Source organism: Arachis ipaensis, chromosome B08, assembly GCF_000816755.2.
Source record: "Arachis ipaensis cultivar K30076 chromosome B08, Araip1.1, whole genome shotgun sequence".
Classification (NCBI taxonomy): domain Eukaryota; kingdom Viridiplantae; phylum Streptophyta; class Magnoliopsida; order Fabales; family Fabaceae; genus Arachis; species Arachis ipaensis.
This window is the reverse complement of record NC_029792.2, coordinates 63,633,429-63,660,303: the sequence shown is the minus strand read 5'-3', so window position 1 is coordinate 63,660,303 and position 26,875 is coordinate 63,633,429. Positions and strand designations below refer to the sequence as shown.

General features: G+C 38.6%; 1 protein-coding gene across 5 annotated transcripts; it reads right to left on the bottom strand.

The window, feature by feature from the left end:
• LOC107614061 (dihydroorotate dehydrogenase (quinone), mitochondrial-like) lies at positions 240–26,875 on the bottom strand. Of its 5 annotated transcripts, XM_021109478.1 has the most exons (11): positions 26,468–26,875; positions 26,036–26,116; positions 25,838–25,945; positions 25,518–25,655; positions 25,181–25,218; positions 24,935–25,034; positions 24,720–24,866; positions 23,191–23,333; positions 22,723–23,118; positions 22,524–22,617; positions 16,675–16,739 (listed from the first exon to the last, which is right to left on the bottom strand). In XM_021109478.1, the coding sequence occupies exons 1-7, from the start codon at positions 26,567–26,569 to the stop codon at positions 24,774–24,776; spliced, it is 660 nt and encodes a 219-aa protein (XP_020965137.1). In that variant the 5' UTR covers positions 26,570–26,875; the 3' UTR covers positions 16,675–16,739; positions 22,524–22,617; positions 22,723–23,118; positions 23,191–23,333; positions 24,720–24,773. The 5 variants fall into 5 exon arrangements, with proteins under 5 accessions (XP_020965135.1, XP_020965137.1, XP_020965136.1 ...); XM_016316287.2 differs by lacking the exon at positions 16,675–16,739 and having other exon boundaries at positions 22,263–22,617; XM_021109479.1 differs by lacking the exon at positions 16,675–16,739 and having other exon boundaries at positions 22,263–22,617; positions 23,252–23,333.

Below are 26,875 nucleotides of genomic sequence, written 5' to 3'. Positions count from 1 at the left end.
ATACTAAACTAATGACTAAGGATTACATTAGGAGGCTGGCGTTGAACGCCAGTTTTGATCCTCTAATTCCGAAGCAAAGTATAGACTATTATATATTGTTGGAAATCTCTGTGTGTTAGCTTTCCATAGCCATTGAGAACGCTCCATTTGAACTTCTATAGCTCCAGAAAATCTTTTTTGAATGCAAAGAGGTCAGATATTGACAACATCTACAGTGCTTGCTCTATCTCTAAATCAAACTTTTGCTCCAGCTCCTCAGTTTCAGCCAGAAAATACCTGAAATTTCATAAAAACACACAAACTCAAAGTAGAATCCAAAAATATGAATTTTGCACTAAAACCTATGAAAACTTAATAAAACGTAAACAAAACATACTAAAAACTATATGAAAATGATGGCAAAAAGCGTATAAATAATATCCGCTCATAACTACTACATTTCAAGAATGAGTTTATATAAAACCTAAATCTGCAATTCTAAATTATGAGAAACCTAATTTAAATAATATAAGTATGAGAGCACATAAACAATTTTCGCATCAATCTATTTAATGTGATAAGTTTTTCAAATTACATATAACGTGGAAGCCAACAAAAGCTTCAAGAACCTAAATCCAGTAAGCTTGACAAGTTTTTCATAGATCTTACATCACAAAATAATTATCTTTCCATAGGTGAAATTTTTTTCAAAATATCAGATGCTAACTATTACAAGATATCATCAGTATCTCATCTAAGACTAGTTCGATCCAAGGATGGATCATCCTAGTGCACTCATATGAGAATCTGTCAAGCTCCAGATACTCTTCTCCAAATGAGGATTATTAGAAAAATTCATGACAACATGAATAACTTCAAGATCACTAAAACCAAGCTACTCTAGTTTCTCACCAATCTTGAACTTATCGTTGACACCTGAAATCACATGAGCTAGTATTTGGACATGCTTCACTGGGCTTCGGTTTCCTTATCACACCACATGCGCTTATCTATGCTTACTAATTAATAAGGCTATTATAAAATTATATCCACAACATAATATATGTTGACATGAAACATGCCATTAAAAAACATAAAAATAGAGACTGGGAGTAATATTAAAAATCAGATTTACAATCATATACTATTAAAAACACAAGTCTTACAATAACATCCAATTAAAAAATAAGTCTTAATAAACATCTAATAAAGTACAAATATTACAAATTTTATTGAATAACATTAAAATTGAACTTACACATTAACCTTATTCAACACTTATTCAACATGATTAGCTTGCCACTCTTCATACATCTCAATTGTCATGTTGGTACATCGTTGTGTCCACTCATTTATATTTTCCACTACATTATTGATCTTTTCTAGGGCATCATCGCCAATAGGCAAATAATCATTTAAGAGGTTGTATAGCTCTTTAGGATCCGTATTCATCTTCAATCGAATAACATTTTGCAATAATAACAAGCAATTATTATCTGACGTTGAGTTTTAATGGGATAAAAGCAAGGACATCTCAAAATTGACAATCTCTACTTAAGTAGTCCAAAGCTTCGCTCAATTACATTCATAGTAGAAGAGTGTTTCTTATTGAAATACTCTATATAGTTGCAAGGTACATGTATTCCTTGCGCCCACTCTCTTACATGATAACGAGTACCTCTATACAGTTCTAAGAACCTAGGAACATTTGTGTAACTAGCGTCAACTAAATAGTAATTACCTATAAACACCAAATATAAACATCGTCAAAAGTAACAACTATCAACACGATGCATGAAAACTAACTAAGGCTCATTATAATATAACTTTACCATGTGATATTTTGAGAATACTGCGACGCGTGATTGCATTTCGCCGTACTCTTGAATCAGATGTCGATCCTTCTCAACCACCAAGCACATAAACAAAGTTCATGTCTTGGTTATTGTTCATACCCTGGGTCGAGCTATCTGACCTGGGAAGATTGGAGACAAAGCAACCAACCTCTTCAGGTCAGACTATCCAACCTCTTTACAAAAGAGGTCGGCCAAATTGACAGGAAGGCCCAAGAAGGCCCAAACAAAGGAACACAGCCCAATCCAAAGGCAGCCCAAGCCTACAGAAAGAAGGGTAGTTCCGTTGAAGATAAGCTGACCTCACCCAAAGATAAGATAAGATAGGATAAGATAACTAACTTATCTTATCTAGAAAGGTCACTCTACAACCATTATAAATACACTGGAGCACCTAGGTATAACTCATACTCTGATTCTACTAAAAACCTGTAAAATACCCATGCTAACTTAAGCATCGGAGTCTCTTGCAGGTACCCCCCACCCTCCGGTGACCAAGGATCAGAGGTGCAGTCAGTCCAACAAGTCGGACACAACAGCTCCGGCCGCAACCAGCCAGCCGGACACGTCATCTCTGACCAGTACAGAAGATCTCATCTGAGATCGACCTACAGTTTCAAGTAACCCTCGGAACATTGGCGCCGTTGTCGGGGAACCAGGAAGTCATCCCATCACCATGGCGGACGACCATGACAACGACCACAACTCAGATCTAGAGGACAGAACGCCGCACAAAAATACGGATGCCACACCAAAGGATACTCCAGAATCTAACGAAGACAAAAACTCATCACATCCGGGAGTAATAGAAGCACTTCAAGATCGCCTAAAGCAACTCGAAAAAGAAAGCCAGTACCAGCAAGAAGTTGGCAAGGATCTACAAAGAGAGGTAAGGCGACGTTGAGAATTCGAAGATAAACTCCTACAACTTGAAGCCGATCTCAAAGCAAAGGCTATCCGGACCACCCCTGAGGACAACTCTCGCAAGGATCAAGATCCATTCACTAGGGAAATCATGAAGACTAAAATCCCTAAAGACTTCAAACTTCCGGATATGACTTTGTATGATGGAACCACAGATTCCAACCATCATCTCAGCAACTTCAGAAGCAGAATGTACCTCACCGACGCTTCAGATGCCATTCGCTGCAAAGCTTTTCCAACGACTCTCACAAAGACAGCAATTAGATGGTTCGACAACCTACCTCCAAAGTCCGTCTCAAACTTCGACGACCTGGCCAAAAAGTTCCTGGCCAGATTCTCCATCCAAAAAGACAAGGCTAAGCACGCTCCCAGTCTACTGGGTATCAAGCAAGGAGATCGGGAAAGTCTTCGCAACTACATGGAAAGATTCAACAAAATATGCCTAGACATACAAAGCTTGCCAACAGAGGCTGCCGTCATGGGCCTCATCAACGGCCTACGAGAGGGACCTTTCAGCTAATCTATATCAAAGAAATACCCCACATCTCTAGACGAGGTGCAAGATCGGGCAGAGAAGTACATTAAAATGGAAGAAAATTCTCGACTTGGAGAAGCCTCAAAATCTGGTTTCACCTACCGAGATAAAGAATCCAAGAAGAAGGAAGATCGAACGGGCGAAAAAATCAAAAAGTATCATAATTACACCCCTCTTCGTGTGTCCCTTATGGATATTTACAAAGAAGTCTGTAACACAGAAAAGATACCCCCAGCTCGACCACTCAAAGACAAAAGAGGAGGAGGAAATCGGAACAAATACTGTGAATATCATCGGGTCCGAGGGCATTCCACCAACGAATGCTTCGACTTAAAAAACATCATAGAAGAATTAGTAAGAGAAGGAAAACTAAATCGGTATCTGGCCACTCGAGATGATGAGAAAAGAAAAAGACAAAGAGATGAAGATGTCGGACGAGCTGAGCGATCACCTCGTACGCCAGAAAGACATGTCCATATGATACATGGAGGATTCGTAGGAGGTGGAATCTCCAAATCATCCTGCAAAAGATACCTCAAAGAAGTATATCATGTCAAAGGAAAGGAGGAAGCACCCGACATCCCTGCGATCACGTTCACCAAAGAAGACGCATCCGGTATCATCTCAGGACACGACGATCTCATGGTCATCACCATCATACTAGCAAACGCCAATCTCCACCGCACATTAATAGACCAAGGGAGTTCTGCTGACATCTTATTCAAAACAGCCTTCGACAAAATCGGCTTAGATGAAAAGGAGCTTAGAGCATACCCGAACAGCCTGTTCGGACTGGGAGATACCCCAGTACAACCACTGGGATACGTGTCACTACATACAACCTTTGGAAAAGGGAACCGATCCAGAACACTCAAGATAGACTACATTGTGGTCGACGTGAGTTCAGCCTACAATGCCCTAATAGGTCGGACAACACTAAATCAACTCGGCGCAATAGTCTCAACTCCACATCTATGCATGAAATTCCCAACTACAGAGGGGATAGCCACAATAAAAGCAGATCAAAAGATGGCACACCGCTGTTATAATGAAAGTCTAAACCTCAGAGGCAGAGGAGAAAAGTTCCATACAATTGAGCTTGGTGGAGTCCAGAGACGAGAAGAACTCTGTCCACAGCCCGAAGGTGAAATAGAGAAAGTTCAGATCGGAGACACCTCGGACAAAATGACTAATATTGGCACGATCTTGAAAGGAGATGGAAAGGAATTACTAGTACAGTTCTTGCGAGATAATGTCGATCTCTTTGCATGGAAAGCTGCAGACATGCCAGGCATAGACCCCAAGCTAATGTGTCACAAATTGGCGGTCTATCCAGGATCTCGGCCAGTACAGCAGAGACGAAGAAAACTTGGGCCAGAGTGATCCCCAGCTGTGAAAGAACAGGTACAAGCACTACTGAAGGCAGGATTCATAAGAGAAGTCAAGTACCCACTATGGCTAGCTAATGTCGTCTTGGTGAAAAAATCAAATGGAAAGTGGTGAATGTTCACCGACTACACCGACCTCAACAAATCCTGCCCAAAAGATCCTTACCCACTCCCAAGTATCGACGCTCTGGTAGATGCTTCCTCGGGATATAGATACCTCTCGTTTATGGATGCATATTCCGGATACAACCAAATCCCCATGTATCCACCAGATCAAGAAAAGACCTCGTTTTTGACGCCAAAAGCAAATTACTGCTACATTGTGATGCCTTTCGGTCTCAAGAATGCGGGAGCTACTTATCAAAGGCTAATGAATAAAGTCTTCTCAGATCACATCGGAAAAATCATGGAAATCTATGTGGATGACATGTTGATAAAGACACAAAGCGAAGAGACATTATTGTTCGACCTGGCTCAAGTGTTCGACACTATAAGGAAGCACGACATGCGACTCAATCCCACAAAATGCACCTTTGCAGTAGAAGCGGGCAAATTCTTAGGTTTCATGCTCACACAAAGAGGAATTGAAGCGAATCCAGACAAATGCCAGGCCATACTCAACATGAAGAGCCCAACTTGTGTCAGAGAGGTACAACAACTCAACGGGAGATTGGCAGCCTTATCCAAATTCTTAGCGGGATCAGCGATAAGATCTCTCCCCTTCTACGCCACTTTAAGGAAAGGAAAAAATTTCGAATGGACAAAGGAATGCGAGCAAGCCTTCCAGGATTTCAAAAACTTCCTAGGACAACCACCTATTCTAACTCGACCATGAAAGGAAGAACCACTCACATTGTACCTTGCGGTAGGAAGCCAGGCAGTAGCCTCAGCACTGGTTCGGGAGGACGACAAAGGGCAACAACCTGTATACTTCATTAGTAATGCGCTGCAGGGATCCGAGCTAAACTACCAAAAAATAGAAAAGTTTGCCTGCACTCTCATACTGACATCTCGACGACTTCGCCCGTACTTCCAGGCTCACACCATTAAGGTTCGAACCGACCAGCCTATAAAAGGGATATTGCAGAAAACAGATCTAGCAGGCAGAATTTTACAATGGGCAGTTGAGTTGTCTGAGTTCGACCTCCAATATGAAGCTCGGACAGCCATCAAATCACAGTACTTGGCCGACTTCATTGCGGAATTCACAGATACCCTGGAAACCCCCATAGAATGGAATCTCTACGTGGACGGTTCCTCGAATAACACCGGAAGCGGCGCAGGTGTGATAATAGAAAGCAACCAAGGAACCCAAGTTGAGCTTTTCCTCAAATTTGGGTTCCCGGCCTCAAACAACCAGGCGGAATCTGAGGCGTTACTAGCTGGTTTGAAGCTGGCTAAGGAGGTTAGAGCTCAAAAACTCAACATCTTCAGCGATTCACAAGTAATCACCTCACAAATAACAGGGAGCTACCAAGCCAAAGATCCCACCATGAAAAAGTATTTGGATAAAACCAATGAACAGCTCGGACAACTCGGGGAATATAAGATCTGTCACATACCCCGCGAACAAAATGCCCGAGCTGACGCACTCTCGAAACTAGCTAGCACCAAACCAGGAGGCAACAATAGAAGCCTCATCCAAGAAATGCTAGAGAACCCGTCAATCTCAGAAGAGAAAAAAGACCTAGCCATAACAAGTCAGGACCAAGGATGGATGACCCCCATAATTAACTACCTCAAAGCAGAAACACTCCCCACAGATGAAAAGGAGGCAAAGAGGTTAAAGTGGGAGGCTCAGTATTACACTATCATAAACAACACCCTATATAAGAGAGGGATCTCAATACCGTTGTTAAAATGTGTGCCGACCTCTAACACAAGGGAAGTTTTAGAGAAAGTACACAGCGACATTTGTGGTAATTATCTCGGAGCACAAGCTCTCACTAAAAAGGTACTCCGGGCGGGATTTTACTGGCCAACTCTACAAAAAGAAGCTACAGAGTTTGTAAAGACATGTCCCCCATGCCAGAAACATGCCAACTTCCACATTGCCTCGCCAGAAGAACTCATCAGCGTAACTTCACCTTGGCCATTCGCAAAACAGGGACTCGACCTTCTCGGACCCTTTCCTCAGGGATCGGGACAAGTCAAATTCCTCATAGTTGGGATAGACTATTTTACAAAGTGGATCGAGGCAGAGCCCCTAGCCAACGCCACTGCTCAAAGAAGCCGGAAATTCTTATATAGAAATATTGTCACAAGGTTCGGAGTCCCGCATTCCATCACCACAGACAATGGCACTCAATTCACAGATGCAGGTTTCAGAAAACTAGCTGCCGACTTGAACATAAAACACTAGTTCACCTCCGTCGAACATCCTCAAGCCAATGGACAGGCCGAAGCTGCCAACAAAGTCATATTGGCTGGACTGAAGCGGAGACTGCAAGAAGCAAAGGGAGCTTGGGCCGAAGAGCTCCCACAAGTCCTATTGGCATATCGAACAACACGACATTCTACCACAAAAGAATCACCATTTCGATTAGCATACGGAGTAGAGGAAATGATCCCAGTAGAGGTCGAGGAAGGGTCCCCTAGAGTGGTCTACTACAATGAACAAGCCAACTCTCAACTTCAAAGAGAAGAGCTCGACTTACTTCCAGAAGTCCAAGAAAGAGCTCGGATCAGGGAAGAAGCGCTAAAACGCTGAATGGCTTCAAGATATAATCAAAGGGTAGTGCCAAGAAGTTTTGCTGAGAATGATCTCATCCTAATCCAAAATGATATTGGAACAACTCGACCTGGAGAAGGAAAGCTGGCAGCAAACTGGAAAGGACCCTACCGAGTTACAGAAGTACTTGGAAAGGGCTACTACAGACTGTCCAAACTCGATGGATGAGAACTTCCCAGATCATGGCACGCATGCAACCTAAGAAGGTACTATAGCTAGAAGATCTCGTCATAGGGTGCACTCTTTTTTCTGAAAAGGTTTTTTAATGAGGCACCAAGTTGAGATCCAGAAATTATTCGACTGAAAGGGATGAAAAACTCCCACATGTATATATTTGCATTTCCTTTTGAATAAAATATATTTTAGATATTCTACAAATTCTCAAGACGCATTAATCTGAAGCATTCATCGCCCGATTATAAAGCAACAGATCGGCAGAAAGTGAAAAACAGATTCACTGCACGATCACGATGGAAGACCAATAAAGATGAAAATGCGATTCATCTAAAGGTCGACCAAACAAAGACAGAAACCACCTTCTACAAATCAGCAAAGATGAACACAGAATAATGTAAGAAGTTATCGAAAGTGATCCAAAAAAGAACCTGACGAGGTCTTAAGGATTGCTAAATAATAACTTAAAGACTGGCCGACGTTAGGAAGTCGGACCAAGTCAACCCAAGTTATCAGCAAATCCCTGGAAAGAGGTCTGGCCAACCCTATAAAAGAGGAATTGCTATAACTTAGAAGAGATCGACCTAACGAAGTCGGTCTCCTACAAACAAGTTATAAAAGTAATCCCTGAAAGAGACCTGACAAAGGTCCAAGAAAGAGGATTACAAAAATAAAGAGATCGACCTAACGAAGTCAGTCCCCTACAAACAAGTTATAAAAGTAATCCCTGAAAGAGACCTGACAAAGGTCCAAGAAAGAGGATTACAAAAATAACTTAGAAGAGATCGACCTAGCGAAGTCGGTCCCCTACAGACAAGTTATAAAAGTAATCCCTGAAAGAGACCTGACAAAGGTCCAAGAAAGAGGATTACAAAAATAACTTAGAAGAGATTGACCTAACGAAGTCGGTCCCCTACAAACAAGTTATAAAAGTAATCCCTGAAAGAGACCTGACAAAGGTCCAAGAAAAAGGATTACAAAAATAACTTGGAAAAGGACGACATAAAGAAGTCGACCTCCTACAAAAAGAGTTATAAAGTAGTCTCTGAAAAAGACCTAACAAAGGTCCAAGACAGAGGACTACAAAAGTAACTGGAAAGAGGACCAACGCAAAGAAATCGGCTATGGATCGATAGAGATACAAGCAAGAAGCAAGAAAACCAAGAAACAAGTTGGAACCACCCCTTCACGACCACAAAGGATCCAGCCCAATTCAAAGAGGCTCCGACATTTTCAAAAATGCTAAGACAAAGAAGCATGATATGAAATACAATATTATAAAGCTTCGGGGTCAAGATCAAAAGCATAAAAGCTACTTGTTGTTTTTTCAAGATAGAAGTTGCTAAACAAGCAACCAAAAGGAATATCAACAGTCAGCAAAATATTCAAACTACAAATAAAGAGTTTCAAAGCCCACAAGCCGGGCCAACTACACAAATATCCAAAGAGAAATCAGCAAAGATCAGGAGCCTTCCCGGCAGCATCAGTACGAGGAGAAGGAGGCCGAGTCAGAATGGGGACAGCATCCACGGTTCCATCATCCCGGTTCAGAATCTGGCAATCCGGATCAGACACAACTGGAGGAACTGAAGAGGCTGACACTTTGGCAGAAGACACAGGGGAGGTTCAACATCATCATCATCCTGGTCGTCAGGGATAATCTTACCATCCCTCACAACATTATCCAGGCTGAAAAGAGTAAGGTCGGCCTCGGGAGCAATAATCCGAACCTTCTCCCTCAAGCTCTCATAGGCAGCAGTTACGCTGCCAACAAGATGACCTTGGAGCTCGGAGTAATCAGCTCGCACATTCTCCAACTCCTCCCTCAGGCCCACCACCTCCCGATAAGATGTCACATAACTGTCCTTATGCCTCAATGCCGTGTCCTCGGCCAACCGCACAGAAGCTGCCAAGCAAGGGAACTTGCCTTTTCGTTCTCCAGATCCTTCTCCAACTTGGCTACTTTTACCTCAAGCTCTTCCTTCAGGCCCACCACCTCCCGATAAGATGTCACATAACTGTCCTTATGCCTCAATGCCGTGTCCTCGGCCAACCGCACAGAAGCTGCCAAGCAAGGGAACTTGCCTTTTCGTTCTCCAGATCCTTCTCCAACTTGGCTACTTTTACCTCAAGCTCTTCCTTCAGGCCCTTGATTCGGTCGAACTCCTGTTTAGCCTCCTCCATAAACTCCTTGGTAGCATGGAGAGGAAAATTCTGAGCAGTTCGGTACAGGGAAGCCCCCATATATGCCATTTTAACACTGTTTCGGGTCATAAAATCCAGATGGCGAAGGATCGACACATCATCCATGGGGAGGGTACCGTAGGGACCGATTTGCTGATCTACAAATTTGATTGCATTAAAATCAGGGGCGTCAAGGTTAAAGGCCTCAATTGTTTTCTGTTTCTTGTTGGGAGGAGCACCAGAAGCAATGGCAGAAGTCTGTGGAGGATCAGTCAGGCGAACTCGAGGAGTGGAGATCACCTTCCTTGGTCCAGGAGAACTTGGCACGGGCGGCTTCACAGGAACTTGAGAAGATCCCTCTCCGGCCGCCTTGGCCGAGATGTTTTGAGCAGCAGCAGCCTTCTTCGCCTTCTTGTAGGCCTTCATGGAATCATTTTTTTTCGACATCTCTGAAAATACAGAATCAACCATAAATGACAAGTTACAACATAGGAGAAGAAAAGCTCAGAAACAAGTATAAAAATAAGTCAGACAGTATCCAAAGCAGTTCGAACCAAAGATGGATCACTCAAGAATCTTTTTGTATCCAGATGGGGTGGTTCCCCCCACAAATCTTCAAGAACAACTACAAAAGCCCGCTCAACCTCATTAAGCATCTCCCATGTATAACATGGCACTCTCACATTCTTTTTCCACTCTAGAGGAAAAGCAGGCTCGTCATTCTCATCAAGAAAAAAGGGGCGGATCCCCTCAACAGAACGGACTCGGAAGAAATAATTCTTAAAATCTTTAAAGGACTCATCATACATGGCAAAAACTTTATGCCCCTGGGCCGATCTGAAAGAAACCCAGGAAGCTTTCTTTTTGGATGAACCTCCTGGCTTGGCCGAGACAAAAAGATAGAGGAAAAGAGTTTCAGAAGGTGTTACGCCTAACTCTTGGCAAAGCAATTGAAATATTTTGATAAAACCCCAGGAATTCGGATGAAGTTGGGATGGAGCAATATTACATGACCACAACAAGTCGGTCTCGAAAGCAGTAAAAGGAAAAGTAACGTCCAACTGGCTGAAGAAATATTCATAGGCGTAGAAGAAGGGACGTTCCCCCTCGACGAAAGTAGGAAAACAAGCCCTCTCATCAGAGTCAGGAGCTACAAGCTCATAATCCCTCTCCCGAGCACTGCTACCACAAATCCTATGACGTTTCCTCAGCTTTACACAAAATTCAGCATCCACGATAGAGACACACATTAAGACAAGGGAGTCCAGCCAATCGGACATCCCCTCGGAAACTTTGGAAGACACCTCTACAATGTTATTGCGAGAAGACATGACGCCGGCTAATCCTACAAATAAGAAAAGAAGATTGGATTACTAAAAAAACATCTCGGACAAGGGGCAAAACAACTCGACTAAAATGACACAGGCGAACAAGCAGAAAAAGGAAAACCCCAAGACTCAAACCAAAGTCCTGGGGCATCCTTTGGAGGCAGAAACAAAGCAAGGTTTCAAGAAATTCCTACAGCCTACATCCCAGCATTCATCAAACAAGAAAAGAAAGGTTTCAAATGAAACAAAGGAAGTAAAAACACAAAAGTCATCCAAGCCACTATCTTTCTACAGTATATCAGCAAAAAGCATCACCAACATCAGACAGGCCAAGCGGAAATCGTCAAAGACACAAACCTTTTTTCAGAATCAAACAAAATCATCATTCCAAAACCATCATCAGAAGCACAAACAGAAATGACGGCAACATGCAAAAAACCCTAAAAAGCATCGAGCAGCAGGGAAGGCGAAAAAACTCACACAAACGGCGAAGAAATTCCAGAACACGCAACAATCAGGCACGGTAAAAAAGCAGAAAAGATCCAAAATTTCTCAAAATCAGACATAAAAAGTGACAGAGAAAGAAAAATTGAACCTGGAAATTTGAAGAAAACCTCGAAAGAAAGCTGAAGAGCAGAAACAACAGAGCTACCCTGCGAAACAGAAAAATTCGAAGAACGGAAAGAGAAATCCAAAATCACCCTTCTTCCACAAAAGCAGTGGTAGAGCAGGCGTCACAGGAAAGAACTATGAACTCTAGGCAAGAAACAAAAAGCAAGAGAGTAAAGGGAGAAGTTACGAAGAAGAATGAAAAAGAGAAACCGTTTCTGATGATAAAATTCAAACCAAAGGAAATGGGGCATTTAAAGTCAATTAATGAGGGCATTAAACCCTCGCACGTTCCCAAAGCGCTGATATAAAAGCGCGCGCTTTTAAAGGAAAATGTTCCACATTCAAAAAAGGCTCTACAAAGAAAGGAATCGACAAAATGCTTGAGTTTGGCTTCACTAGAAGGACCGAAGTCAAAGACTCGACCTCAACAAAAAGACCGAGCTCAAGCAGGGGCACTGTTTATACCCTAGGTCGAGCTATCCGACCTGGAAAGATTGGAGACAAAGCGACCGACCTCTTCAGGTCAAACTATCCGACCTCTTTACAAAAGAGGTCGGCCAAATCGATAGGAAGGCCCAAGAAGGCCCAAACAAAGGAACATAGCCCAATCCAAAGGCAGCCCAAGCCTACAGAAAGAAGGGCGGTTCTGTTGAAGATAAGCTGACCTCACCCAAAGATAAGATAAGATAGGATAAGATAACTAACTTATCTTATCTAGAAAGGTCACTCTACAACCATTATAAATACACTGGAACACCCAGGTATAACTCATACTCTGATTCTACTAAAAACCTGTTTAATACCCATGCTAACTTAAGCATCGGAGTCTCTTGCAGGTACCCCCCACCCTCCGGTGACCAAGGATCAGAGGTGCAGTCAGTCCAACAAGTCGGACACAACAGCTCCGGCCGCAACAAGCCAGCCGGACACGTCGTCTCTGACCAGTACAGAAGATCTCATCCGAGATCGACCTACAGTTTCAGGTAACCCTCGGAACAGTTATACACTCCTAGAATGTTGGTACAAACTTACCTTTCTTGTTATATATCTTGACTTATTACACTTGGGAACGGTCACTTCTATGTAAGTTCCATCTAATACTCCCAAACAACCCTATAATGAATACAAAATTTAGACATTATTATAGAGAGTCGTGTTATCCCAAAACAAACTACACACAGAAACCATAAACTATATGTAGGGTCCATGCAATCTTTTTCAACTGGTAAGTCCTTGGCAAACAATATGCTTTGAATACGTATAATGGACTTCAGAACCTTATTAAAATACCTACTTATGGTTTTTTCAGACCTACAAAATCTAACTTGAAGACTACAATTTTTTTTTGTGATGGGCTAAGATAATTAAAAAAGTAGCAACGTGCTCTGCCAAGCTTACATGACCATCCTCTTTTAGCCCTTCATGAACTTGAAGCAACTCACACAAGTTAGCAAAATCATTTGTGTTCATTCTCAACTCCCAAATATATTTTCTATCACCCTCGCCAATAATATGATGTATCACATCTAATTCTAGTATTTGTTCTTCCACCTAAAGATAATTGACCACCACTTATATTCCTAAAGTATACAAATAATGTAAGAACATAAAACCTTATATTATCATGCCTCAACCACATCATTTGATAAAAAGCAACACATCTCTTAATTCTTTTTGATCAGTCCATTATCTCATAAAAATAATTACATCACATTAACTTAGTACAAATCTTCTCCACAAAATACATATAATTAAGTTTGACTAATCACAATCACTTGGTCCAATATAAGCAAAGTTATATTTGACTATTCCTATGTTTTAGGTATATGCAAAAGAGAAGCCTCAATGAGCATAAAAATCTAATTTAATTTCTAGGATACAAACGGAAATTAGGGGTCAATGCAAATCAGATCGGATTAGATATGACCAAAATCTCGAACCGATCCGCACTAAAATCATCGGATCGTATTGGATCCAATATTCGCGTTTTTTAAGTTTGGATCCGATCCGATCACACATTTGCCGATCGCATTGGATCGGATATTGGATATATCCGCAAAATATAAAAATACTTTAAAAAGCTTATTTTTATTAAAAAATATCAATAAATTTCATTTTTTTCATTCTTTTAAATATGTTTACTCCTAAAATATTATTAAACATAATTTTTAATAATAAAAATAAAATAATACAACATATATGATAATTATTAGTTAAAATAAAATATAAAAAAATATTTACTTATTTATTTATTTTTGCAAATCTGTAGATATACATACACTTGCATAAAATCCGCAATCCAATCCTATTAGTGTACGGATCGGATCAATATCCGCAAAAATAACAAGATATGTAAGAGAGAAAAAGAGGAACAAAGGATAAAACTTAATATAATTAATAATAAGACATGTAAGAGATAAAAAGGGAACAAAGGATAAAACCAAGTAGGTACAAAAAGAAGGCTACTGTGTTGGAAAAAGCTAAAACTAATTTTGCTTTTTTCTTAATACCCGTACCCAAATTTAGTAATTAAAGTTTGACTTCAAAGAGAAATTCTTACAGTGGGACTAATACCTTTATCCAATTTCTTCGCATAAAGGAAGGAAACACAAGTTCAATTTAATAAAGGGTCGCACTAATCTACAGATGTAAGTTTATATAGATTTATAGATATTCCTTCTCTATGTATCTCCTGTTGATGCTTGTTGTCTGCTTTTTGCAGAATGGAGCAAGTTGTCAGCAAGTTGCAGGCATGCATGGGATGGTCAGCCAAGCGGAGTTGGTAGCGTGAATTGGAACGACATTTCATTGTTCTAGGTTCTGTAGGTGCCAGCTTCACAAGTTGGGTCTTATTGGTCGTTCCAACAAAGAAATGGATGAAATGGATGTAGGTCGGGTTTTCAAGTTGTAAACTCCATGTAATTAATAAATAGTTAACAAATAAATTATTATTTAAAAAAATTAGAAAATTAAATTTGATAAGTTAGAAGAGTAAAACTAATTAAAATATGAACTTTGGCACTAATTTTAAAGGTATTGACCCAAAATTAGGTAAAACTGGCCCAACCGGTTGAACTGGGCCCACATTGAGCCCAATGGTCAATATATATAAGGCTTACTTCAGCCTTCCCTCCCTTTCATTCTTCCATTCACGAATAAGAATAGGCATTTGAAGAAACCCTAAATTCCTTTCACTTTAAAACTTCAATCCTCCATAACTTTCAATCTAGAGTTCCGATTGATGAGCCGTCAGCGGCCACACATTCGTCTTAGAATTTTCTACAAGATCCATCTAACAATTTCGTAAGAAATTTGAGATTTCATGCCTAGTTCTTCCCCTTTCATTTCGTAATTTAAGTTTTGGAATTTGAGAGATTTTGTAATTTTGACGATTAGGGATATTTTAGCAGTAGATAATCACTGGGTTCTATCCACTTGACCCATGGAAAATGGTAAAAAAACCTAACCCTTATGAATTGGTGATTTAGTGAGCTCTATATTGATTATTGTGATATTGTGTGAGTTAGATTGTGCCTCTTTTTATTTTGGAGTTCAATTTGGCAGTTTGGAATGAAGTTTGAATGATTGGGCTTGCAGAATTGGAAATTGTGACTTGGAGCTCGTGGAGGAGAGGCAATTTAAGGTATTTTTGGCTATGGAAGAATTGGCCAAGGTACGTGGTGCACAAATCCCCACGCTTCGTATAACTGAACCAGCAAGTGCACTGGGACGTCCAAGTCATACCTAAGTGAGTTAGGGTCAATCCCACGAGGATTGTGGTTTGAAGCAAGCTATGGTTATCTTGCAGGTCTTAGTCAGGCAGATAGAAGAGTTGTTGATTTTAATTTGGAAGATGGAATTATAATGATAATCTTAAAACATAGATGAATGTAAACAAAGATAAGGAATTGGTTAAGGTTTGGAGATGATTTGTCCTTCTGGAATAACTCTGGTATTATTGTCTTCTTCAAGTGTGAAAGATTCCTTCTATAGTAGGCTGTATGTGATTGACGCTGGTTTGAGCAGCCGCTAATACTCCTCCAAATCTGAACCCCAGTGTTTGTGCGGATCCATTCTGATTGAGGGTGAAGCTCCTGCAGCTCATTCTTCTTGATGATCCTACTTAAAACGCCACAGACAAAGTCGAATCTTCTGGATCGGAGGATGCTGCACCTTTGGGTTATAGCCTCTACCACAAAGACCCTAATTTTCCCGTAAATCGGCTGAACTGATGTCTCGAGAAGTCCCCAACGAAGTCGTGCATTAAACGTCTGAGAGATGTATAATCAAACTGGTGGTTCATCATTGTCCGATGAAAGACGCACTCTGAACCCATGTAGAATGTGATAACCTTATGCCAGTTCAACGCATTCATATTGATGAAGAATGAATATACATCTTAGAATAGAGAATCAAACACATATTAAAGAGAAACAGTAATACTTTTATTAATCCATAAAACTCAACAGGGCTCCTTCCCTTAACCTAGGAGGTTTAGAAACTCATACTGATAGAAAATACAATGTGAAAAACAAAATTATGGTAAATGATAGGCGAAGATCCTTAACAAAGAGTGATCTTCTACTTTAAATACTAAACTAATGACTTGTAAGGGTAAAATAGTCTTTTTAGTGCTAAAATCCACTTCTGGGGCCCACTTGGTGAGTGTTTGGGCTGAGCTTTGATGAGATCCACGTGCTATGAGGCCTCTAGGGCATTGAACGCCGGCTAGGGGGTCCTCTTTGGGCGTTTGGATGCTGGTCTCTTCTGCTTGGGCGCTGGACGCTTGGAAGGGGGTCGGAGGCTGGCATTGGACGCCAGTTTTGAGCCTTCTAATCTGAAACAAAGTATAAACTATTATACATGGAAGTTAGCTTTCCATAACGGTTGAGAACGCTCTATTTGGACTTCTGTAGCTCCAGAAAAGCTCTTCCAAATACAAGGAGGTCAGATCCGGACAGCATCTGCAGTGCTTTTTCTCTCTCTGAATCAGACTTTTGCTCTAGCTCCTGAATTTTAGCCAGAAAATACCTGAAATTGCACAAAAATACACAAACTCAAAGTAGAATCCGAAAATGTGATTTTGACACTAAAACCTATAAAAACTAAATAAAACATACTAAAATCTATATGAAAATGAGTACGGTTTTGGTTTCTTATAGTTAATGTTTAATGTCATGTGAAAACTTAGGCTAGTTAACTGTAGATTAAGTTTAAATTATATGAATGATCGAGGATTAGAGATTTTGTTAGAAATTGTTAAATGAATTGGTTGGTTTGATCGAGTATGTGTGGTGTATGTATATAATGTGAAAGTGTTAAGTTATTATGAAAATATGATGATTATTGATGTTGGTGATAACTTAGAATGATTATGAGTTATGATGATGATGATGAGTTATGATTACCAATTTAACCATAAAACTCACATAATCATAAAATCCATTTCTCATATTATTATCAACTTATAACAATTTTTAAGAGTAAAAGAAGTTAAAGAAAAGGCCCCTACCTCATTCGTGACTCAATTATGCGACAACACCGTTAATACTCTAATTTTGCAGTGGCAGTGCCAACTCCGACCATCTCCGCAGCAGCTATAGCCTCTAGACACAGCACGGAAGAACCGTAGCTCAACCCTAAGATATTAACATCACGAAATCCTTAATAACTTATAACAGAATACCAAATTCAAAGGTTCCAGAAATAAAAATGCTTAGCAAGAAGACAGAGGCTTCAATGGCAGTTTCCGACAACAGCCGCGGCGGTGCAGCTTCCAACAGCAGTGGCGGCAACCGTGAAGAACAAACGGCGGAGACACTCTTCCTCCCACCTCAACTCGTGCGTCTCTATCTTTTTCTTCGCCATCAGAGGCATCAAACAGATCTGGTGATGGAGGCATGAATGGCGATGGGCTTCCTCTCGGCAACAGCGGCAAGTTCGACGATGACGTGGCTCCAACGACAGTGATAGCGTGGATGGATCCTCAATGGCCTCGGTTGCTCTTCGTGAAACTAACGTCGATAGGAGGCACAAACAGTGGTGATGGAGGCACATTGGCACTCCTTCCTCGCGAATCTCTTCCTCTCGCTCACCTCTCCCCCTTCTAGACGGCGACACGACGGCGCAGCGGCAGCTCTTCTCCTCTACTTCTCTTCCCGATTCTTTCTCTTTCCCCCTTTCCCCTTCACGTTTCTTTCTTTTTTCCCTGTGCGTGTGTGTATATTTGGGGAAAAGGTTGGCGGTGGGTGAGTGGCGGAAGTCTGATTTTTCTGAGACCTTTTATATTAACTATGCGAGTATCTGATGAGTGGATATTTTATATCCTTTTTGGTACTGTTTTCCTAATGTTTTTTATTAGATTTTATTAAGTTTTATTATGTTTTAGTAGGTTTTAGTGAAAAATTCACCTTTTGGATGCTACTTTGAGTTTTTGTATTTTTACTATGATTTTAGGTGATTTTTGGGTGAAATTGACAAGTTTTGGAAAAGTCTGATTTAGAGGAAAAGAAAGGACAACATATGCTGTCAAATCTTGACCTCCTTGAATTCTAACGAGCATATCTTGAGCTACTAAGGTCCAATTGACAAGTTCTCAATGGCGTTCGAAAGTTAACTTCCAGCGCTTTCCAGCAATATATAATGGTCTATACTTTGCTTTGGAGAAGACTGCCCAAAATGGGCGTTGAACGTCCAAACTACCTCCTTTCTGGCGTTCAACGCCCAAGGAGGACCAAGGCCAGCGTTGAACACCCAAACCTAGCATTCAATGCCACCAAGGGAGCAAGGAAACGCATAGACACCCCCTTAATGGGCGTTCAATGCCCATTCCTCAAGTTGGACGCTAAGCTCAGCCCAAACACTCAACCAAAGTGGACCAAGAAGTGGATTTTTCTCACCTTTAGCTTAGTCTATCTCATTTTTGTAATTTTTAATTATTAGATTAGTATATAGATGAGGAGATCACCCATGCTTAGGATCTTCTCCACCATATTCGAACCTTACACATTATTTCTGTAAAGCATGAGCAACTAAACCTCCTAGGTTAAGGTTAGGAGCTTTACTGATTGATGATTAGAGTTTGCACCGGTTTGGGTTTTTCCACTTAAGATAACTTCCATTGTAAGTATAGACTAAACCGGCAACCAATTCCCACCATCAAAGTTTAATTTTTCCAATACAAATATAACCGAGAGTAATTAAACCTCTGGTCGTCTTCCCTAGGAACTAGTGACCACGAGTGCACAATTTTGGTTGTGGAAAAACAAGGGGTGTTTTCAAGAAAGAAGCAAACGATTAAAGGAATTAAAGAACGATTCAAAATTGCAATTAATAAACTAATAAAGGAATAAAAGAACTATGTATGTAATATAAACAAGTAAGACTCAGAATTGATGGAAATGTGGTTCAAAACATAAATGAAACCTTGACTTGGGATGAGTTATGAAATTCCTTCCTTGCCATAACCACAACTATGATAACTATGATGGATTCATCTCACTAAGTCAACCCTTAACATCGAAGAGTAAGTCAAGTGAGCATAATTGTTATTAATCCACAAATCCTAACTATCTTACTAATTACCTTAGTAAGAAGCTAACGTTAGTGGAAACAATAACAACTAACAACCCAAGAATTATCACTAGATGTCGGACATTATGACTGTAGTGTTCCATAAATTCATTTTCCCAAGCCAAGGGGTGGAAATTAACCCCATAATCAAAATTGGCATTTCATCAAACACATGGTGGGCATAATCATAAAACATAGCAAAATTGAGAAAATGATAAAAGCTATGAACCACAAATGATCAAAATCAACAAAGGCAATTCAAACAAACATAAAATAGCCAACAATCATCAAATCAACCAACTAGAATTCAAAATTTCAAAACTGTATGTATTGATAAAGGAAATTGAAATATAAAAAAGTGTAGAAAAAGTAGTGTAATAAAAGAGAAAATTAAGGAAATACTTACAATGGAAATGGCTAGAATCAAAGATCAAAACTTGAAGTATAAAATGCTTCAAAACCTAACTAAAACCCTACGGAAAATTGAGAGGAAATCTAACCTAAAACTACCCTAAAACTATCCTAAGTGTATTGTATGAAGTATTTTCTGATATTATGTTGCTTGCCCCTTCATATATGTTTCAGCACCTTCAGAAATGGGCCAAAAATCCCTCCAAATCGTGAGCGACGTGACTTTTTAATGAAGTCACGTGCCGGTACCTGTGCGTACGCACAGACGTGTGCGTACGCACACTTGCTAATTTTTTTTCCTGTGTGTATGCACAAAAGTTGTGCATGGGCACACTTGCTGATTTCCATTATGTGCGTACACACAGAAGTTTTGCGTAGGCACACTTGCTGATTTTGACCCTTCTGAGTAGGCACAGAAAGTGTATGTAGGCACAATTTGAAATGCTTCTCTTCTTTGATTTTTTCATGTTTTCTCCCAATTCCATGATTTTCTTCCACTCTTATCAAGCCATTCCAACCTATTACACCTGAAATCACTCATCAAAACCGTCAAGGCATCGAATAGAATGAAAGTTGAATAAAATTGATTAAATTAAGCACAAAATAGCATGTTTTCACAATTTGACATAATTTAGAGAGAAAACACAAAAGCATGCTATTTAGGTGAATAAATGTGGGTTTATATGATGAAATCAACTCAAATCAAACTAAAATTTATCATCAAATATGGATTCACCAATTTTCCCACACTTAAACAATAGCATGTCTTATGCTAATCATAATCAAAGGAGAAGGGTAAAAGGCAAGCAACTTATTCAATGCAAATACTTATATGCATGCAACTATGCAAAATGCTATCTATCTATATCTATACTATGGTCTCTATTGAGTTTGGCAAAAACAAACAATGGAATCTCAATCAAGCCAAAATAAAACCTTAGGGCTAAGGTAAGAATATATAGCAATATGACCAATGTCCAAAGATGTGATTTGAAGTTTTCAAAATTAATTTCAACAACTTGCCAGAAAATACAAGATAAGAGATGGAATCATAGAATTGAGCGATCGAACCCCTCATCGGTTGTGTATACACGCTAGTCGCTCAGTGTTTAGGGCTTAATCACTCAATTCATCCTTTAGTCATGTTTTCTAGGATTTGCTAGTTATCTAACAATCAAGAAATACTTGATACATGAATGCAAATATCATGAGGTCTTTGGAGGGTTGTAATGGGGCTATGGAAAGGGTAGGATTAATATGGTTAAGTGTACTAGTAGATTGTATCTTTGATTAGCTCAAGTATCCCACTTAATCCTATATTAACCTATTTGCACATAAGAAAACAACATAACTTCCCATTCATTTCTTTTCTCACATTCACTCATGTATCTTCTTTCTAATTCACCTACATATGCATTCTTTATTTACATTCTTATTATCATTTCTTTCTTTTCTTTTCTTTTTCTATTTCTTTCTTCTTCTTTTTTTTATAAATAAAGGATGTACACCAAAATTTCTCTTTTTCTTTTATCACCAAAAAGAAATGCACATGTTTTAAGTAATGAATGCATGAGTGTTTACCTATTTTTTCAAAATTTTACCATGAATACCCAAAGTAAACTTTCTACCAATATTTTTCCACAAATTTCTCCCACACTTGAGTAACACACACTCCTCAACCCAAGCTAATCAAAGATAGAATATATGGACATTAGTGGTTTTTTGCTTAGGGAGAATAATGTGCTTAAAATTAGAATATAAGGGGGATTAAAAGGCTCAAAAGTGGGTTACAAAGGTAAATATAAGTGTATGGCCATATCACTACAAAAACTTTTAGTTATTACGGCAGTTTTTTAAGGTTATTATGGCAGTTTGAACCGCCGCTATTACCTTGAATGGCGGATAACAAAAACCGCCAGAATTCAAAGCGCCATTTGGTTATTATGGCGGTTTTTAAAAAACCGCCACAATTTCCATGATTAAAATAGCGGTTTTTAACATGTTAAAACGGCGGTTTGAACTACCGTTATTTCTGGATAAAACGACAGTTTTTTAGTTGGTTAAAACGGCGGTTTAGACCGCCGTTATTTTCGGTTAAAACGGCACTTTATGTTGGTTAAAACAGCGGTTTAAACCGCCATTATTTTCGAATAAAACGGCGGTATTTTCATTGGTTAAAATGGCAGTTCAAACCGCCGTTATTTCCGGTTAAAATGACATTTTTATGTTGGTTAAAATGGTGGTTCAACTCGTCATTATTTCAGGAAAAAATGACATTTTTTTGTTGGTTAAAATGACGGTTCAAACCGCCATTATTTTTGGATAAAATGGCATTTTTTAATTGGTTAAAGCGACGTTTGAAACCAACATTTTTACCAAGTTAAAATAGCATTTCATGTTGTTTAAAATGGCATTTATGACCTGCTATTTTTACTGAATAAAAAAGATATTTTTATCGTTTAAAAATGCATTTTTAACTATTATTTTTACCATGTTAAGCAAACAATTTTTTGTTTCATAATAACAAAAAATTATAACCCATAAACAAAATATTACATAACTCAAATAAAATATCAAACATAATATATAATTTTTAGTATTAAAAATTAAAAGTAATAATTCCTATACAAATAATTAAGCAAATTATATCCACTAATTATTACTTTGAAAAGTATTAGCATAGAGACTGCTTAGGTTACTCAATAACCTCGACGGATCATAATTTGCAATACAGACAGTTATCTTTTCTTATTTTCGCACATGTAACTAGTTACTTGAACTTTGTTGCAGTGCCTAAACTTGAAACTATTATCCCCTTAACCTAATAGGTACCTGTATGTGGAACTGCTGCTGAATACTGAGTGTCCATAACATCGATCACACTGTTGGCTATAGCACTGGCATAGACTGAAGAACCTTCTATTATCTGCCTCAGTGAAATAGGCCATAGTTAAAATACAGAAGCATAACAATGTGATTCAAAAGATTTATGATTGCCCTTGTTAGTTTCATGTCAAAAAGAAATACCAACCTTGTTATTGAACAAGAAACTGTAATATTTGCCAACATGTCCACCTGCAACATGGTGAAGTTCCAACTGAAGTTCATCCAGAAATTTGGCGACTGAAAGCAGACAGTTAATCTTCTTCCTCTAGAAGAGTTTGATTGTAACATCATTATCAACAATCCGCACATCAACCTCGCTATCTTTTGATTTCCTTTGAAGCCATGAGGTCCTTATGCATCCATCTGGATTGCTGAAAGACTTTATGTTACAACTCTCTGCAGCATCATCTTTCGCTTTCTGCCTTTTGCATCTCTCCCTTTAATATCTTTTCTTCTCCACCAGTAATTTGAGCTCATTAACCGTTCTAAGCAGCTCCCTTATATATTCAATGACATCACCCACCACAGAGGCTCTATCCATCTGTTAATAGCAGATTCAACCTATTAGTTTAATTTGTAAAAATTAGTAAACAAGTTTATAAGTGTTTTATACCTTTGTGGGGCTTGGGATAAGACTCCGAGAGAGAGAGAGAGGTCTGCTTATCAAAAAGTACACTGAGAATAGAACTTGACACTATCATCGAATTGAACAACTCGCTCTAAGCCACAAGAGTGCTCGCAGTTGTTGTTGATTCACTGCAAAAGCAGATAACATAACAAGTATTAGAACACCACAACATTGTGACATACCCAAAAGAGAAAAAAATGAGTCAAAAGCACAATCTCATGTTACGTTTGTGGCTAGAACTAGCAACCTTTGGCAAGGGCAAGCCAATGTCTTCATGCAAATATAATTTATCTTTATTATTGCATAACATTGAAGCCAACATTACACAATTAATATTGTAGCTAATCTTTAATATAAAAAAAATTCAAAATTAAAAAAAAATTCAAAATTCAACTAAGAAATGTCTGAAATCTATGTCCAACTACTTGTTATAATATTGACTGAATTGAAATTACTTGTTATAGGTTTAATTCTTTAGTATTACTTGTTTTTTTTATTTCGAAACCTTGACAAGAAAGCATTGATCTTCATTCTAATTGATTTGTTTAGTTATGAGGTTATACCAAGATTATGAAAAGTGATTGGATGGCATGTAATAAGACTGAATCAATCACTAATAAGAAATGATATCATTTGATATTCTATTAGTTTAGTATTATAGTTATAGAATAGATGCATTATTAATTATGTGTACATTATTCTATTATGAATTATTATGAATTTAATTTAATTTCTCCAAGTAGCTAGGCTTATTGAAATCGATTGTTGCACGAAGAAAGAGTCTTCACTACTAGAGAATGATAAATAGCCACATAGAAAGAATTAGAATTTTTTTAAACACATTGAATTATTAAATTAATGGTTTTATTAATGTCAACACTATCAATAATAAAGAATCGTATTTCGGTAGTGACTAATATTGAATAAACACTCTTATGTCACGTTTATGCCTTATTACTAGAAATATAATAAGCTGGCAATAAGTGGGGTTTAAAAATATAATAGCTTAATTATTACTTTTTCTTTTTTTGAGTTTAAAAGAAGATTTTAATGAGAAAGAATTAATACATAATTTGCAATTGATATAATGATATGTATTGAAATTTGAAAGTTAGATGCAGCAGTAAAAAGTATTTAGAGAGAAAGAACACAGTACAAAAGATACATGATGAACACTTGACTAGAAGATATATAAGATTTTCAGAAATGCCACATAAGTTCAATACTCTCCCTGGTGATAAAAAACTTATCTAAGCCAAATGGTAGCAAAATTCATATAGTACTATGGCCCCATTAATCTTGGAAGCATTGCCCTTCCTTTTTTAAAAATTGATATACTTACAGTTAAAAAGATTCTGAAGGAAACGATTCATCCAAATCCATGTTCTTTTTAAGCGTTTTCCTTTATTACTATATTGGCTAAGTTCTGTATTGGCTAAGTTGCTAAAGGTTAAAATATTAAAAATATTCACACAAGACTGACAACAGTGCAATTACTGATTTTTAACTCATACCTGGTTTATAAAAATCAATATACATTGAGAAACTGACAAGGAGTGGCTTAATTTTCAAAGGGCCTGGCTCATCAACCTAGCCTGCATTGCCATGTGTGCATCCCCCATTTCACCATCAAGCTCCCCTTTAGGAACAAGAGCAGCCACCTGTGAATATAAAGACAAAAATTTAGTAGACATATACCCCAATCTTGAACATGTGCAACTTTTAATACCTTCATTTGTGGAATAAGTGCAGGTCCCCCATAAGCAAAAGCAGTATATAGTTGAACAAGAGTTGCTCCAGATCTTATTTTCTTGTATGCATCCTCACCACTAATTGATACCAAAACTTATGAGAAATTATTGTATAATTTATTTCTAATTTTAAATCATAAAAAGAATACTTATAATAGGTAGGTAGGTAGCTAGCTAGAAACCAAACTATACACATGCAGTAGAGGAGAAACGTGCAGTTTTACCTGCTAATGCCCCCACAGCCAATCAAAGGAATCTTGCCCTGATTTACATTAAAAATGGACAATTATTAATGACAACTGATGCCAAGAGAATGGATCTTGTCATGTAAAAATGACAGATCACAACAACTGATTAGATGCTCCTGAATCCTATATAATTAGCTCCACCAACTTAATAAATTAGTCAAAATCAATGCATAACAAGTGATGTGAGATTTTTATATTAGAGGAACCATCCTTAGGGATGCTAGAATGAACTGAAGATATAGGACTTGGTGCTCTAAACCAACTATTACAATAGTTCTGTTTACAAATCACAACGAAAAAACAAAAAACATACCCGTGTCAAGATATACATCTGCTTTAAGATATTGGTAGAGAGATCAAGAAGAGGCTTCCCACTCAACCCACCAGCTTCTGAAGCTAATGGATTGCTACTAACAGTATCTGGTCTGGAAATGGTTGTATTTGATAAAATCTTGACACAATAAACAAATGAAACTAAGCACAACTTAAGATTGCATCGTTCTCAAGTTTGACAATTGAGAGTACCAAAGTGTATAGACTAATATTAAGGGCCACAGCAACCTGTAACCAAAGTATTAGCTATTAATACAGCATATGATGAAGATAGGAGAATAAACTAATATTCAGACTTACTGCAGCAATGTCTTCAAGGTCGTCTTTTGACAAATCTGGAGTAATTTTTACCAGCAACGGAGGTGGACCCTCGTCACCCCATTGCATTTCATCACGAGCAGCTTGTACCTTCACAAGAAAAGAAAATTGGCCAGAATCAATCTCACAATTATGCAAGATAAGAAACAGAACAAGAAACCATCACATTTTAGTTTCTACCTTCTTCACAAGATCCTTCAATTGCTTTCTTCCTTGAAGCATGCGCAAGCCAGGAGTATTGGGTGACGAAATATTAATCACCTAGGAAAGGATTAAATCATTAAACAGTAGACGTTACAAGGCTTTCGTCTCAACAGTTTGCAATATACCATTTGGATGCATATTCATATGTACAAGCAACTCTCTAGGGAACTCTCCATAGCACCTTTCTTTTTTCCATCCTAAAACTTGCTTCTTTTCTCTCTCATAAACATAAACACAAACACATAGAAGACACAAAAAACTAACATATGAACTTTGGTGGGACATGTAGCACCAGGTTTTGGGTCAAATCATATCCACTCATTATACCATAATTTTTTGTTGCGATGCAATAACCATAATAAATTATTCAATAATGTAAATGTGATGAGTTTAATTTAGTTAATGTACCTTGGCAGTGATGGTTATGTCGACAATGGAGGTTCCAAAAGGCAAGGAAGTGGTGTTAAGAACAGAGAGATGGAGTTTGTCAATGAACTTGAGGATGTACATCAACACTCCTTTGTGTTTTTCACAGTGGATCTGAATGAGGATGTTCTTCTCAGACACTCTTGCCTCCACTTCAGGTAGCACCAACCTACTCAGTGCTTTTGAGACTCCGTACGAGTTTCCATCCCTGAATTTGACTAAGTTTCTGACACATCTTCCTCTCCGCACACCTCAGATTTCTCAACATACACAACAGACTCCGCACTTTTCCTTTTTCTTTCAGTTTCTAGAATCATCACTTGCTCTTGTAGCTGCTTGATGAGAAGGACTTTTGACGGTTTAGAATTCACAAATGAATTCTCGTTGCAT

What these genes read in the sequence shown, in the direction of transcription:
- LOC107614061 (XM_021109476.1), bottom strand. Translation starts at nt 26,569, where the DNA reads ATGTACATCCTCAAGTTCATTGACAAACTCCATCTCTCTGTTCTTAAC. An exon ending in AGATGTATATCTTGACACGG is followed by an intron (nt 25,219 to 25,517) that starts GTATGTTTTTTG and finishes AATGTAAATCAG; the next exon opens with GGCAAGATTCCTTTGATTGG. An exon ending in GGCTGTGGGGGCATTAGCAG is followed by an intron (nt 25,035 to 25,180) that starts GTAAAACTGCAC and finishes GGTATCAATTAG; the next exon opens with TGGTGAGGATGCATACAAGA.